This window comes from Electrona antarctica, assembly GCF_951216825.1.
Source record: "Electrona antarctica genome assembly, chromosome: 7".
In the NCBI taxonomy this organism is placed as follows: domain Eukaryota; kingdom Metazoa; phylum Chordata; class Actinopteri; order Myctophiformes; family Myctophidae; genus Electrona; species Electrona antarctica.
Genome location: NC_136812.1, coordinates 7,981,924 through 7,997,977, shown reverse-complemented (window position 1 = coordinate 7,997,977; position 16,054 = coordinate 7,981,924). Strand labels below are relative to the sequence as shown.

General features: G+C 43.7%; 1 protein-coding gene across 4 annotated transcripts in view; it reads right to left on the bottom strand.

The window, feature by feature from the left end:
- Window positions 1-1,628: 1,628 nt before the first annotated feature.
- Window positions 1,629-16,054, bottom strand: part of nos1apa (nitric oxide synthase 1 (neuronal) adaptor protein a) — a 235,550-nt gene continuing 221,124 nt past the window's right edge. For all 4 annotated transcript variants that reach the window (XM_079506287.1, XM_079506286.1, XM_079506288.1 and 1 more), the window contains 3 exons: window positions 14,906-15,105; window positions 12,938-13,065; window positions 1,629-7,534 (listed from right to left, as the gene is read on the bottom strand). In XM_079506287.1, coding sequence (XP_079362413.1) covers window positions 6,895-7,534; window positions 12,938-13,065; window positions 14,906-15,105 — 968 coding nt within the window. In that variant the 3' untranslated portion in view covers window positions 1,629-6,894. The remainder of the gene's footprint in view (window positions 7,535-12,937; window positions 13,066-14,905; window positions 15,106-16,054) is intronic.

Below are 16,054 nucleotides of genomic sequence, written 5' to 3'. Positions count from 1 at the left end.
ATGTTGTTTAACCCATTTTGGGCGGGAACCCCTTTTGGTGTTATAATTTAGCTATTGAAAAATAGCAGATCTACAAGCTTGTAGCGCGCCACCGAGTGGCGCGCTACGAGCGGCACGCTACGAGCTATTTTAGAAGATTTTTTTTAATTTCGAGGTCAAGCCTAAATGTGTTAAGGCCACAACAGTATCACGACACAAACAAGGCAAAACACGTCTAGTACAGACAGACGCATCCAGGTAAATAATATAGGATTAAGTGGGAATTCTGCGTCACCACAAGTGAATTATGCACTACAAAATCGAATTGGGCGTTCTATATTCATAGGGGATTTCATGCTGAATTCCATGGCAGCAGTCCTGGTCATTATGGCTCTATGAAGAAAACCTTTCTGTCATGATGGGGATGTGAAAGGTCTTGATTTACTGCACGTTTAACTGCATTGAGATACAACGATGCAAACCCCAGGAAAACAGGAAGTGAGGCTGGCAGGCTGAATGAATGGAAGACATGGTTGCCATGGTTATAGGAATGCAATGAGTAATGAGTCTGACAACAGGCATTAAAGGGCAGGATATGCCCAGAATAAACTGACAAAAATAATCTGTTTCAATCATTAAAGCAGGAAAACAGCTTGGTAGTGGCATGGAAACAGCTCGGTAGTGCTGCTAGTGGCATGGAAACAGCTCGGTAGTGCTGCTAGTGGCATGGAAACAGCTCGGTAGTGCTGCTAGTGGCATGGAAACAGCTCGGTAGTGCTGCTAGTGACATGGAAACAGCTCGGTAGTGCTGCTAGTGGCATGGAAACAGCTCGGTAGTGCTGCTAGTGGCATGGAAACAGCTCAGTAGTGCTGCTAGTGGCATGGAAACAGCTCGGTAGTAGTGCCTGGTAGTGGCATGGAAACAGCTCGGTAGTGCTGCTAGTGACATGGAAACAGCTCGGTAGTGCTGCTAGTGGCATGGAAACAGCTCGGTAGTAGTGCCTGGTAGTGGCATGGAAACAGCTCGGTAGTGGCTGGTAGTGGCATGGAAACAGCTCAGTAGTGCTGCTAGTGGCATGGAAACAGCTTGGTAGTGCTGCTAGTGGCATGGAAACAGCTCGGTAGTGCCTGCTAGTGGCATGGAAACAGCTCGGTAGTGCTGCTAGTGACATGGAAACAGCTCGGTAGTGCCTGGTAGTGGCATGGAAACAGCTCGGTAGTGCTGCTAGTGGCATGGAAACAGCTCGGTAGTGCCTGGTAGTGGCATGGAAACAGCTCGGTAGTAGTGCTGCTAGTGGCATGGAAACAGCTCGGTAGTGCTGCTAGTGGCATGGAAACAGCTCGGTAGTGCCTGGTAGTGGCATGGAAACAGCTCGGTAGTGCTGCTAGTGGCATGGAAACAGCTCGGTAGTGCTGCTAGTGGCATGGAAACAGCTCGGTAGTGCTGCTAGTGGCATGGAAACAGCTCGGTAGTGCTGCTAGTGGCATGGAAACAGCTCGGTAGTAGTGCTGGTAGTGGCATGGAAACAGCTCGGTAGTGCTGCTAGTGGCATGGAAACAGCTCGGTAGTGCCTGGTAGTGGCATGGAAACAGCTCGGTAGTGCTGCTAGTGGCATGGAAACGGCAAGAAATTCACAAAAGTCAATAAATTGTGATTAGGTCTAGATTTCATTTTCCACAATTTAAAGGTTTACAGTAGTTACAGAACATAATACATCCACATGTGAAAAGAAATATATCAATAAAAAGTGAAAGTGGAATAAACATAATTTCATTACATGGAAGAGATTTCAATTAATATTCGAATAGTAATATAAATCAAAATAATAATAAAAACATCTGTTTGCTTGAACAAGCCTTTTGTCTATCCACAAACACAAAAGCTTCCTTTGTGCAAACATTAGCTTCCTTCATGATGACAATCACTGAAATTCTATAGACCTGTATTAGCTCGCAAGTAAAAACAACATGAACATTTTATGCAATATGATTCATCAATTCCTGCTCCTGCTAATACAAAACAGATCATTGTCTTTGACTCTTTACTAAATTCTATCATTGTATATCAAAATAAATCAATTTCAATCATTTGTTTGAACAACAATATTTCTTTCATATTCACATAGATATTTGAAAAAGATAAAGATATAAAATATACTGATAAAATGTACATCAACATTCCTTCATATAGCTCAATATATGTAAAAAATAAAAAACCTGTACTTCAGTGGTCAGCAAAGCATTCATAACTTTGACTAGGGCTGTACTGAAACAAATGCTTAAAAATGCCCTTTGCCCTGCTTCGATTTTGTAGTATTATAAAATATGTCAAGGAGAGGTTTTGAGGATGTAAGGCATTTTATATTACTTGAATCCAACATTGACTGTAGCTATATCTAAAGCAGCACCTGCAATGGTCTAGTGTTCATATTGAATCGTCCCCTTGATAAATAATTCTGTCAGTGGCACAGTGTGTGTGTGTGTGTGTGTGTGTGTCACACACGTTTGCGAGTGGGCAGAGCACTTCTCTATGACTTAAATAGTGAATATGCAGCTTCATATCGTCGTCTTCATAATCCTTGCAGCGCAATGTTTCATCTTTTTATGTTTTCTTTTTTTCTCTCATAAGTGAATGCCCTATTTCATACTTACTTTGTCATATGACATTATGACAGTGTCATAGAAACAAAAAGCAAAAATAGACGATATACAAGGCAAGCTAATAATGCATCGTATCGTGACAGCGACACAAGTGTTCAGGTTATTGTTTGGTTATGTTCTGTGAAGTGAAAAAAAAAGCCTGGTTTCAGCTATGCTTATCCAACTAGTACATTCAGATGTTAATGACCTTATCACTCGTACAATACTGTAGTATCCTCTCATAACTTCTCCTTTAGGTTAGGTGAAAAAGAAAATAGCACTTTTTTTAACTTGATTGTTTGGCTTGTACTTGAGTTGGCATGTGGGAGTCTGCTTTTGCAAAAATGATGTAACCCTGGCTGTGACACAAATGTCACCTGCTTATTTATTTTTTATTTTTTGTAAACTATTGATATATTACCCCCTAATCGCTTCTAAACCGCTGCCATACATGATTACACCGAGCATCTACTTAGCTTTTGGAAAGCATCACGTAATTACCAGAGTTATACGGGGTGACATTGTTTGACAACAGGTAATATGGATACTGTATATATACACTGTAGGCCAATGAAGGGTGTTATTATCTCAGCTAAATACACATCATTACACACCAACATAGTGGTTACATTTGGACCCTGGTGAGATGACTCACCTTCCTTCATTTAAAGCACAGCACAAATGCAAGCGCCATTAATCCATTGAGACCTGGAACGCATCCATGTCACGTTAGCGTTTAACCACATTAACCATTAACCCATTTTGGGGCGGGAACCCCTTTTGGTGTTTTAAACATGGTTATAATTTAGCTATTGAAAAATAGCAGATCTACAAGCTCATAGCGCGCCACCGAGTGGCGCGCTATGAACTTGTAGATCTACTATTTTTGAAAAATCGTTAAAATGTGCCTCAAATCTTTCCGAAAATTGTCATGATTTAGAAAACTTTTTTTATTTGATTTCGACGTCAGGCCTGAATGGGTTAATCAAAGCACCTCTGCAGGGCTGCCCCGCAGAATGCTCCAGAGCAACAATTCATAGTGTGTGTGTGTGTGTGTGTGTGTGTGTGTGTGTGTGTGTGTGTGTGTGTGTGTGTGTGTGTGCTACACCACAGGCTACCCCAAACATCTATTGATGCAGTCTTCTCTCTTAGCCACTTATTCATCGTTCTTTCCTTAAAAAGGAGCAGATCTGCAAGCTCACAACGCACTACAATGCGCCACGTTATGAGCTTGTAGATCTGTTATTCTTTGGAAAGATTGAAAATGTTTGCCTATAATGGCATGCCCAACATATGGATGCCAGGTTGGAAGTGATTACATGCAGGGTTTTTTTTAATAACCTGCCCCTACTGTATGGAATGGCTTGACTTTGGTTCTTCTTTTTCCATTATGTACATTGCATATCAAACTTGCCACACACACAAAATAAAGGAAAAAAAATGCATTAAAAGTTTAAAATCTATGGATTCTATTGCTTTTGTGATATATATTTGGAAACATCTTCAGAAGACTAGTCTCCATTTCTCCTAAAAATGGTTACAGTCACTTTGGCATGTCACTTTAGGATATTATGTCCGGTAAACGAACCTACTTTGTCTCTTTCTGTCTCTAATCTCACTCTCAAAAACCACTTGTCATTGATTCCCTCGTCGTCACATACCATCTCATCCTCACCCGCTGTGCCATCTTTCAGGGTCCAGTTCAAATCTTTGTTCAAAGATATCCTTTCTTGGCCTGGCTCAAGTCCCCATGAATCACTCGCGTCACTGCTGTGTGTAGCTCTCATAGTGTCACTTACTTAGCCTGACAATCGGAGATCTCTGCCTATACGGGGACATTTCTGGGGCGCCTCGGTCCGTGATTGTCCGATAAGGGCACTCATTTTTGCCTCACGGGATAAACGATTCCGTCCACCATGGCTTTGCTAACTCTGACAGCACGCTTGTTGACACGGTCGCCTGGCTCACTCGGACGAGGCTCGACAGGCTCAGTGCTTCTGCCTGGTTGACATATTCTTTTTATACATTCTAGAGAGAGCTCCTCTTCCCCAACCATAGTGGGGAAAACAATTTACAGTAGCATCTGGGCACATCTAAATGCAATGTGTGGTCTCTAGACTCTAGATTAGTGGTTCACAAACTTTTATTCCCAAACAATTTAGCCTGTGACCCAAAAGAGAAAGTCTCCCCGGCACCCAAACTAGGGAAAATAACAGATTTATTTTCACTACTTCTTAAACATTTGCTTTCTAATTTATGGAATTTCTTTGGCTTCTTCATGAACTCACTGGAGAAAACCATTTGTTTTGAATAAATGAAAATTTTCGGTGTTTTTGGAAAAGGTTTTAAAATAATAATTAAAAACAAAATGTAGGAAACAAAAGGAAACAGTGTTTGGGAAGCAGTGGTCTAGATTAGAACAGTGGAGAAAAAGTCTGCAAACAAACACACTGCTTTGCAAACCAATACTTTGTAATAATTGTCAATTTTAAAACTATTGTCCCAAATATGAAAAAATATTAAAGACTGGCCTAAAGTCTTTGCATTGATTCATGGTTTTTTTTTTATAACATTTTAGCATCGTTTCCACACAGTTGTAGTCCCTACATTGACTTTAGATATCGTATCCCCAGACATATCTGTAGGCAGAGATTTCCGTTCATCTGGCTATGCAAGACTAAGTCCTCTTCGCTGCTGGCACATTAACTAATGGCTCTGTGAATAACTGTAGTCCCATCATAGGACATCATGGGACTCCCATGTGTCCAGCTTGGATTCATTTCCCCGTATCTTCGTTTGAATGGTTCGGCAGAAGATTTGAACTGAAGTGTCATGCGTTCCCCTTCAAATCCGGGACAGGAAATGGAGTAGAGTTGTCCCGATACCAGAGTACGAGTAAAAGTACTTAATTTTTAGTACTTTCCGATACAGAGTATCGATACAAGTACTTTATTTTTGTTGAGTAACCACTTATTTTACCCCCTTTTTCTCATAGATGCAGATGGATCTCCGATCTACACTTGTCAGTTGTCATTTATGTTTGTAGATCGGCTGTTTTTGGCGATTTGCTGCCGTGTTGGGTCAGACTTGCTCCTGTTGCATTTGTTCAGCCTAGATGTTTTGGTACTCGGGTCAAAGTATCGGGGGCCGGATCCGAGTACGAGTACTTGAGGGTGGTATCGGCCCGAGTAACCGATACCTACCAGTATCGGAATCGGAACAACTCTAAAATCGAGTATGCCATTTTCTGGAGTTTGGACAACCTGGGACTACAGTTATGACTACAAACTAGAGCCTTTGGTGCCATTCATTCATGAGGCAGGACGTAGTTACCAGTCTGAGGCGTGCCTGTCTCACTCATTCCTAAATCCAAACAGTGATGGTTATTGAACAGAGGTGATACTGGACCCGTGCCATCATAGGTTCATTTGAACGTAATAATGACATATTTAATGTGTCATTAATTAATTTAGTGAACCGACTAACCGACTGTCATCCATCTTTCTTCCACGTTAATTCCCATCGTGCCACTTCCACCTTATGCCAAAAGGATTGCGTTCAGGATTTAAATACTATTCTGTTTGAAATCAATATCTGGTGACTGATCAGAGCTGAGTGTGTGACAGATATGCAGAATAATGTCTTGCCCATTTCACAAATAAAACGACTAGATTGATAAAACATCATGGAGCACTTCAATTAGGTGTCCATCAAAATCATCATGAAGGCATTCTGTACTGTAATATCCATAATACATGTTATCAAACTAAATCAACTAGCTTCATAAAATGACATGATATGTTAATGACAAAATGTTAAATTAAAATCCATTATATCTGTATCATAAAAGTATTACCAAGATTCCCACTCAGGCATAATGTTTCCCCATATAGTGTTTTTCATCACTATGTACTTTATGATACCATTTGTTTGGACAAGAGACGTGTCTTAGATCCTGACCTGCTTGTCAGAAATGCTTTTACAATTAACTTTTCATATTGAAATCGTCCAAGCAACTTTGATCCACTCCATTTAACCAGACTACAAATCAACGGGCAGTGACATAACCTTTCTGCTGGGCGGGCGGGGCTGAGGTCCACAGAACTCAATCACTGCTTAGCTCCAGCAAAGGTCCAATTAAACAGTTTTAAATCATCTATTTATGGTGCATCTGAATTACCTTTAAAGACTCTTCAACAGCCTTGTTAGTGGAAATGAAAAAAAAAACAGTGCTAAATCAGATACATCTCGTTCCCAATGAAGGCCGTCGACTACTTACTCAAAGGACAACAAGTCTGGGTGGGGTTCTACCTCCTCGGCGTTCAGCCCCAAGCCCCACCTGAAGGGGGCGCCGTTCTCCAGCAGCCCCTCCTCACTGAGGCTGATGCGGTGGGGGCCTTTCCCGGAGCGAGGGGTGGAAGCCAGCCGGGCCTCGCAGGGCTTATTGGCTCTGGGCTCAGGCAGAGGGTCTTTGTGTATGAGGTCTGGCACAGACAGCTGCAGGGTCTGACGGCTCTCCACGTCTCCCTCGTTCATCCTCTCCTCCGCGTCCTCCTCCTCGCCTCCCGAGCCCGACGCCCCGGCGTCCACCTTCCCGTTGCTCTCGGCCTGCTGCTGCGCCTCGCCCGGCGGGGAGACCAGCTCCTCCATGCCTCCGTTCTCCTCCCCTTCCTCCCCCGCTCCGTCCCCTCGGCCCGCGCGCGGCCCGCCCGGCAGGGCGCCGTTGTCCTCCTCCCTGGCGATGAGCGGCGTCTTGTCGGGGGAGGAGACAAAGGAGGAGGGCGTGTCGGGGGAGGCGACCACGGGGTCCGAGGATATCATCATGTCCTGGGTGGTCTTCAGGGCACGCGGGAGACGCTTCTTCAGCGTCGGGGGAGGGGGGTCCAAACGAGGGAAGGAGTCCAGGGAGTTGTGGCTGAATATTAGAAGAGCAGTGGGGGGGTGGGGGGGGGAGGTAGAGATAGGAGAATGAGCTGTAAGTACTGTAAGTACTAAGTAAGTCAAGTTTATTTATAGAGCACCTTTCACAGACAGACAATCACAGTCACAAAGTGCTTAACCACAATAAAAGTACAACATGTCAATAATAAAACAAAAATCAATCAGCAACCAGGCCGGGGAAATTAAACTAAGGAATACAGGATTAATCAAATAGGGCTAAAAAAATATATGACCGTGATTAATCGGGCTCATCCCCAGACTGACCTGACCGTAAATGACCTTTGGTAATCATGGGTTGCGATAACAGAGTTGTTCTGATTACTTTGGCGTGAGGTTTCTCCAGAGGCAACAGACAGGCAACAACACACAAGCACAAACCCATTTCAGCTTGGTACGCATTCTATCCGGGCTTCATAAGACTTTAAATTATAGTGCAAGTAAATAGTTCATTTGTATTATAATGAATTGCATTTTTATAGCACTTTTCCAAACGCTTTACAAGGGTTCATTCATTCATTCATTGGGAGGTGAAGCGGCAAACAGTCGACGCCAGCGTCCTCACTTCACACATTCACACACCGACGGTGGCAAGCTCACACCGACCGACTCATTGGAGGCAAAGTAGGGTTCAGTGTCTTGCCCAAGGACACTTCGACATGTGGACAGGAGGAGGAGCCGGGATTCGAACCGCCGACCCAGGGATCATTGGACGACCTGCTCTACCTCCTGAGCCACAGCGTCAGCCGCCCTTAGCCCGTATTAGCTAGCTGGATGGGAGTAGAGTCATTTACAGATTACCACACAAGAAAAAAAGCATCACCATTCTAAACTATGTGCTATTACAAGCTCTCCACTGAGCTATCAGCTAATCCACAAATAGCCTCTACTGTTTGACCCTGCACTGCTGTAGATAAATACATTTGCTTCTGCTGAGTGAACATCTTGGCAGCATTAAAACAGAGCTGACAAAACAGTATGCTGTTTTTGTTTGGGAATTGGGATTACCTGCAAAGTATAGCCAATGCATGCCAATGTAAGCTAGCATAACATTTTAGCATCAGCTGGCAGCCTACCATTAAAGCCAACTGCCAACTAACATGGCCACTAGTAATTATTGTATCTAATTCCCAAAGAAAAATGTGTTATTCTCACTAATTTGTTTTATCTTTGGCAAGCAGCCATGATGTAGAGGAGATAACGCATGGAAATGACAGCATGAAGACTGCATGTCACGTTTGATCTGCCAAAACCAGATACAATGTGAATTATTCTTCCATAAGCACATCTAAAACCAGATACAATGTGAATTATCCTTCCATAAGCACATCTAAAACCAGATACAATGTGAATTATCTTTCCATCTAAAACCAACTGTCAATAATCCGGTAGTTAATGGTGTTTGTTTTATAGATTTGTTTTCTCTTAATTGTGTTTAACCAATTAAACCCTATATTCTCCATTGAAACATTCTCCGAGGGTCCCCTCCTTCCTTTTCTCCCTCTATAGCTACACCACATTTATTTTGCAGAACATGGCAGATCTATACTGTACAAGCTAACAATGCATAGCAAGGCATTGTGAGCTTGTAGTCTGTAGATCTGCTCTCAAAGGGCACCTAGTCTGTAGATCTGCTCTCAAAGGGCACCTAGTCTGTAGATCTGCTCTCAAAGGGCACCTAGTCTGTAGATCTGCTCTCAAAGGGCACCTAGTCTGTAGATCTGCTCTCAAAGGGCACCTAGTCTGTAGATCTGCTCTCAAAGGGCACCTAGTCTGTAGATCTGCTCTCAAAGGGCACCTAGTCTGTAGATCTGCTCTCAAAGGGCACCTAGTCTGTAGATCTGCTCTCAAAGGGCACCTAGTCTGTAGATCTGCTCTCAAAGGGCACCTAGTCTGTAGATCTGCTCTCAAAGGGCACCTAGTCTGTAGATCTGCTCTCAAAGGGCACCTAGTCTGTAGATCTGCTCTCAAAGGGCACCTACGGACGGCTCGCTCGCGCGCGCGACACACACACACACACACACACACACACACACACACACACACACACACACACACACACACACACACACACACACACACACACACACACACACACACACACACACACACACACACACACACACACACACACACACACACACACACACACACACACACACACACACACACACACACAAAAGTACACGTCATGAGCCACCATCTAATTACACTTGCAACATGCTCAAATTCACAAGTGTATACACACACACGTGCTGCCATCATGTCACACCCACACACAGCACACAATCCTTCACTAATGATAATGTTACGTTACAAACATAACCTGTTCTGGGTACATTAAATACAGCCTTGGTTTTGTCTTCAGCTAGAGAGCAAAAATCTGTGTTTCTCTGAAGCAGAACTGCTCTCTGTGTAAAAGGCAAAGAAACAATGGTGTGTGTGTGTGTGTGTGTGTGTGTGTGTGTGTGTGTGTGTCTGTGTGTGTGTGTGTGTGTGTGTGGAGAAGAGAAACAGTGTGTATGTATTAGTAAGTGATGAACAAAGAGGTTTAAGTCAGTTTTAAAAGCCAGTTCCATTTGAACAGAGTTTAAAAAAGTGAATTAACATTTAATTTGATTTCAGACTTCCAACAACACAGCCCTTTATCTGTGATCGTGAAGAAAAAACAAACAACATGTTTAGGGACACATTGCCTTTAACCCATTCTGACCTGAGATCAGATTCTAAAAATGTCTTCTACATCCTGACAGTTTTCTGAAAAATGTTTCTATGTCAGTCGTTCTTCGATTTTTCAAAAATAGCAGACCTACAAGCTCGTAGCGCGCCACTCGGTGGCGCGCTATGAGCTTGTAGATCTGCTATTTTTCAATAGCTAAAGCATAACATGATGCTAACACCAAAAGGGGTTCCCGCCCAAAATGGGTTAATTATTTAAATCAAATCAAATCAAACTTTATTTTACAGTAGAAACAGGCCTGGACCTAGAATGAAATCACCCAAACTGGACGGAGAAGCTTCTCTGGGACGAGTAGGATCTAAACCAGGCTATAGGGCAGTGCCCGTAACGCCAACTTGATGCTGGAGGCGTGAGAGCAGGATCCTGTGATCTACGGTGTCCAGTGGCGTACATATCGACGGTGCAACCGGTGCAGCTCCACCGGGGGCCCAGACAGTGCGGGGGCCCCCGAGGGCACCACAACGAACCAAGGCGATCCAATTTTCTCTGCCGAAAACCCTGTGTGCGTCCTCGAGTTGCATGTGTGTCCAGTGTCCACGTGGAATGTAATGTGAATCTGCTCAGAGCTAAAGTGGCCCCTCCTCCACGCCCCGGTCTGGCAGTGAGTTTAAGTGTTATTTAAATCAAACGGCAAAAGTAGCCGATCCGCGATACACGTAGGCTATCTGCACGCCGATGGGCTCCTGGGGGTCCCCGGACCACACTTTGAGAACCAATGTTCTTAAGTGTACGTCTCTAAACAGAAGTACAGGAAGTCCGGTAGGCTGGAAAACATGGAGGCCTATACTTCCGGGTAAACACGTTTGCAGTAGTTCTTTCACTCACAGCCGTGACATGCATGTTACGCATGCATTAACCCATTTTGGGCGGGAACCCCTTTTGGTGTTTTAAACATTGTTATAATTTAGCTATTGAAAAATAGCAGATCTACAAGCTCCGAGTGCCGCGCTACGAGCTTGTAGGTCTGCTATTTTTGAAAAATCGTGAAAATGTGCAAATCTTTGAATATATATTCTTTCAGGGGGAATGTTTTTAACTCAAATCTCTGCTTCTGGGGGGTCCCTGAAACAACATATTTTCAGATGGGGGTCGGTGGCCAATTATTACATATCATTTCTGGGGTCCTTGACATGAAATATTGAGCACCACTGATACAGAAACATACTGTAGGTATTTCAGAAAACTGTCAGGATTTAGAAGTCATTTTTTTTATTCAGGCCTAAATGGCTTAATCTCCTTGGATGGAGATAAAACTGGGAATGAGGTTAGAGTGATATTACTAGCAACACTCCAATAACGCTGTCAATGGTTTATTGCATCAATAACATTTGGGCTCAAACTGCCTTTTTTTATAGCGTCTTGACACATCAAGATGTGACTCTTATTGATGCAATAAACCATCATATGTAATGTTCTGATTAGTTTTTTGGATGGGTTTCTATTTTTCTTTTACTATTGGACAGTCTTTTAAAAAAGGAAAATTGGCACTCCACCTTGAAAAGCATTTAGTCGAGTTGCACTCTACTAAAGTGCGACTTTATACTACAATTATATTTCCTCAATATGTTGCTCACCAAATTTTATTTTCAGTGGGTGCATGGCAACGTTAAATCAGACTTTAAATTTCCCAAAAAACATCTTGTGATTTATGGAATATTTAGTTGAATATTAAGCTTTCAACCTCTCTCCTTTTTGGTCTTTTTTCTTGCAATGCCCTGCTATGCATTCATCAAGTTACACACATTCACAATTGATCATTACAACCACAGTCAGCAACTCATGGTCACTGATCGGCTCTCCTGTCACATCTGATTAACTTCCGTGCTCAAGGGCACCTTAGCAGTAGTGGCTAACGCGCGTGAAGAATACAGTATTGCTAATTCGTTTTCGTGGCCCAGATTTGCCCAGCAATGGAGACTCATATGATGGGGACATTCCGGGTAAAAGCTTGTCCATCCGTCAGTTACAATCTATCATTATTTTGGCTTTTATTTATTTTTCCCCGGCTATACCTGTTATTAGTCCTAGGTTCTATGCTCTTTAACCTCATCTCATGACCAGTGTTACTTTTAACAGTAACTCGTTACGTTACAGAATTAGTGTAATCAAAAAGTATTCTGTTGGCCTGGGCCGTGGCTCAGCGGTCCAGGCACCTTGGCCGGTAGTCCAAGTCTGGCAGTGTGCCGCGGGTTTCGACTCCCGATCCCGACGGCCCTTACTGCATGTCTTCCCCCCCATCTCTCTCCCCCATTTCTTGTCAGCCTACTGTCTGTCCCTCCATAAAAAATATCAAATAAAGGCGAAAGCCGCAAAAAAACGTATTCTGTTACGTTAGAATATTACCTTCTGAGAAAAGTAACTTGTTAAGATTGTTTTTTGCGTTACCGACAATTAAAACCCAGCTCCGAGGAAGTTTGGTAAACATAAAATGAAGAGTGCAGTGATAATCAATATTATTCATGTTAATATATTGCCGTATCTATATGATTGTATATTATAACTTGTGAAGTCAATCACCGCTTTGGGAGAGGGAGTGAAAGAAACAATGGTGTGTGTGTGTGTGTGTGTGTGCGTGTGTGCGTGCGTGCGTGCGTGCGTGCGTGCGTGCGTGCGTGCGTGCGTGCGTGCGTGCGTGCGTACCTGTTGACAGCAGCCTGGTTGACGTGGTGGTCCATGGTGGTCCACACGGCTCCAGCGTTCTTGTTCACCTCAGTAACACCGATGTCTCCAAGATTACTGGGTTCCTTCCTCCTCAACAGGTCGTTGACCTGGGAGAACACAGACAGAGGCCTTGTGGTTAGAGTGTCCGCCCTGAAACTGGGAGGTCGGGGTTCGATCCCCGGCCGGGTCATACCAAAGACTGTAAAAATGGGACCCAATGCCTCCCTGCTTGGCACTCAGCATCAAAGGGTTGGATTGGGGTGGTCAAATCTACTAATCAAATGATTCCCGAGCGCGGCACGGCTGCAGCTCACCGCTCGTTGGCTGCGGAGAACAAATTTCACTGCGGTAACGTGTGTGACAAATCGTATGACTTTGACTTAGAACACAGACAGCAGAGAGGTGGTCACCGTCAGCTCAGAGAACACGTTGAAAGGTGCCAAGGTACTTTCATTTCTCAGTTATTACATAGAGAATACAACTTTCTGATTAGCTGGAAGGTTTTTCCTAAATTAAAATTCATAATAGAAATGGTGCCGTTTTAATGGTTACTTAGGCTAATGGATTTCAATATTTGTGTGCGTGCGTGCGTGCGTGCGTGCGTGCGTGCGTGCGTGCGTGCGTGCGTGCGTGCGTGCGTGCGTGCGTGCGTGTTGTCAGCTACCCATTTCTAGGTCATTACTACATCTTATTCCTTTTGCTGCAGTAGTTAAGTTAACGCTTATTCCAAACTTGATAAAAAAAAATAATGCCAAACGCAAAAGATTCAATCCAAAGACTGCACTGCCTGAATAACTGATACTTTGTTTGAATTCTTAGGTAAAGTGGCCTTATGTTATAAAAAGGTATAATCAGCAGTGCAAATGATGTGTAAAATAATGCACTGTGTGGAAGCAACTTCCTCTGTGCCTCGCGTTGCAGGGTTATGTTATTACTAGCCTCCACATCGTGCAGTATGTTCCAATATTTGTTCCAATTATTTTTGATTATACAGTACATTATTATTTTTTTTGTAATGTTTTTTTTTTTTGGCTTTCGCCTTTATTTTATATTTTTTTATGGAGGGACAGACAGTAGGCTGACAGGAAAATGGGGAGAGAGATGGGGGGGGGGGTGACATGCAGTAAAGGCCGTCGGGATCGGGAGTCGAACCCGCGGCACACTGCCAGACTGGATTACCAGCCAAGGTGCCTGGACCACTGAGCCACGGCCCAGGCCATAACCACACATTTTTGATTATACAGTACATTATTATACAAACATTTCCTAGTGGAAGTGAACAATGGTCCTCCGGTTGTGAGTGGGAGGGGAGTATGTCCAGAGTGATATTGTATTATCCGGTTGTGAGTGGGAGGGGAGTATGTCTAGAGTGATATTGTATTGTACAGAAGGTTACTGTACGCAAAGACCTGTTGTTGCTGTGCTAAAATCGCAAATGCCGGTGGGGAGCGATGTGGTGAGGGAGAAAATGGAAGAAAGAAAATGGTATGTTCAAACTGTTTTAACTTGTTGAAACTTTCTACCAAGAAACATATATTTTAAAAAAAAATCGCAAATGCCAATGAATCCTGTAAAGGGAAATGTTAACCCATTCTGGACGGGAACCCCTTTTGGTGTTTTAACTAAGCATTATGTTATACTTTAGCTATTGAAAAATAGCAGATCTACAAGCTCATAGCGCGCCACCGAGTGGCTCGCTACGAGCTTGTAGGTCTGCTATTTTTTTTAAATCGTGAAAATGCGGCACAAATCTTTGAATATATATTCTTTCAGAGCGAACGTTTTTTTTATTTCGACATCAGGCCTATTAAAATTAAATGTATTTTCTCCTTCCAGTATGTAGGTTTGTGGGCATAATTATGTCAGAATGTATAATTAATATGAAACAAGCTAGCACAACACAATGTATAGAGTTGTATGATCTGTTGCTGCTTGTGTGGGGCTAACCTTGGCCCCGACAGCCTTGCCCAGGTTCAGAGCATTCTTCAGCCTCTGCTGGCCTCCAGAGGACAAGGAGTCGACGGAGGTGTTGTTGCCCATGCTGGGTTGAGTGGATCCTGGGGAGCGACGGGACAGCGGCTGGCCTACCCTGGAGGTCTGAGGACTCTGCTGTTGAGCGATGGAGTTCTCGAACATACTCTGATCAACTGGGATGTGAGAGAGAGAGAGAGAGAGAGGGGGGGGGGGGGGTAAGGAAGGACAATGAGGGACAGTGGGTGGACAAGGAAGGGATGAGGGGGAGGGATGAAAGGGACAGGGAGGTAAAGAAAGGATTAGTGAACACATTCAGCCCAAATGCAGACATCTCTGATTTCGCGCCACACACACACACACATTGAAGCACGGCTTAAGATAAACATTCAGAGTGACACATACCAAAGAAAACACACACAAACGTTTACGGTACATGAAGAACCAAATGCACGACAGAACAGAACCATGCTTTCATCTGGCGGTGTCTGTCTACAGCTCTCTGTACAACACTTTGCTGTCACATCTCCAGAGAGCGGCTAATTGAGATTTCATGACGGGATGCACAGACGATAACAATATGGAATCCAAATGGCATCTGCCACAACCAATGTGTCGAGTACTATATGCATCACAGCGTACTAAGTAAGTCATGACAGTATAGTGCAGTACAGTAGCAACGCACGCACGCACGCACGCACGCACGCACGCACGCACGCACGCACGCACGCACGCACGCACGCACGCACGCACGCACGCACGCACGCATCGCAACGCATGCACATAAGAAAGCAGCAACAACACCAATAACAAATGAAAGCCTAAACTGGACAAAAAGAAATGCAGTGCGGAAATGGAGCAGAACGGAAAAGAGGAAGCCGGGGTGATTGTCAATCCACATGAGAAGACGAACCGTCTTACCTCTTGAAGAGACATTTCTCTCGGAAGGCATTTGAGTAAGACATAAAAGCGCCTTGAAGTTTTAGAACAGTTTATTTGATTTCTGGACTTTATTCCGTCATTAGACACAGGGCAGTCAGTCACAAGACGTGCATTTCAATTGACCGGTAATACTGTACAGTGATTCTCAACCTTTTCTCCATCAGGGCCCACTTTACAGTAAGT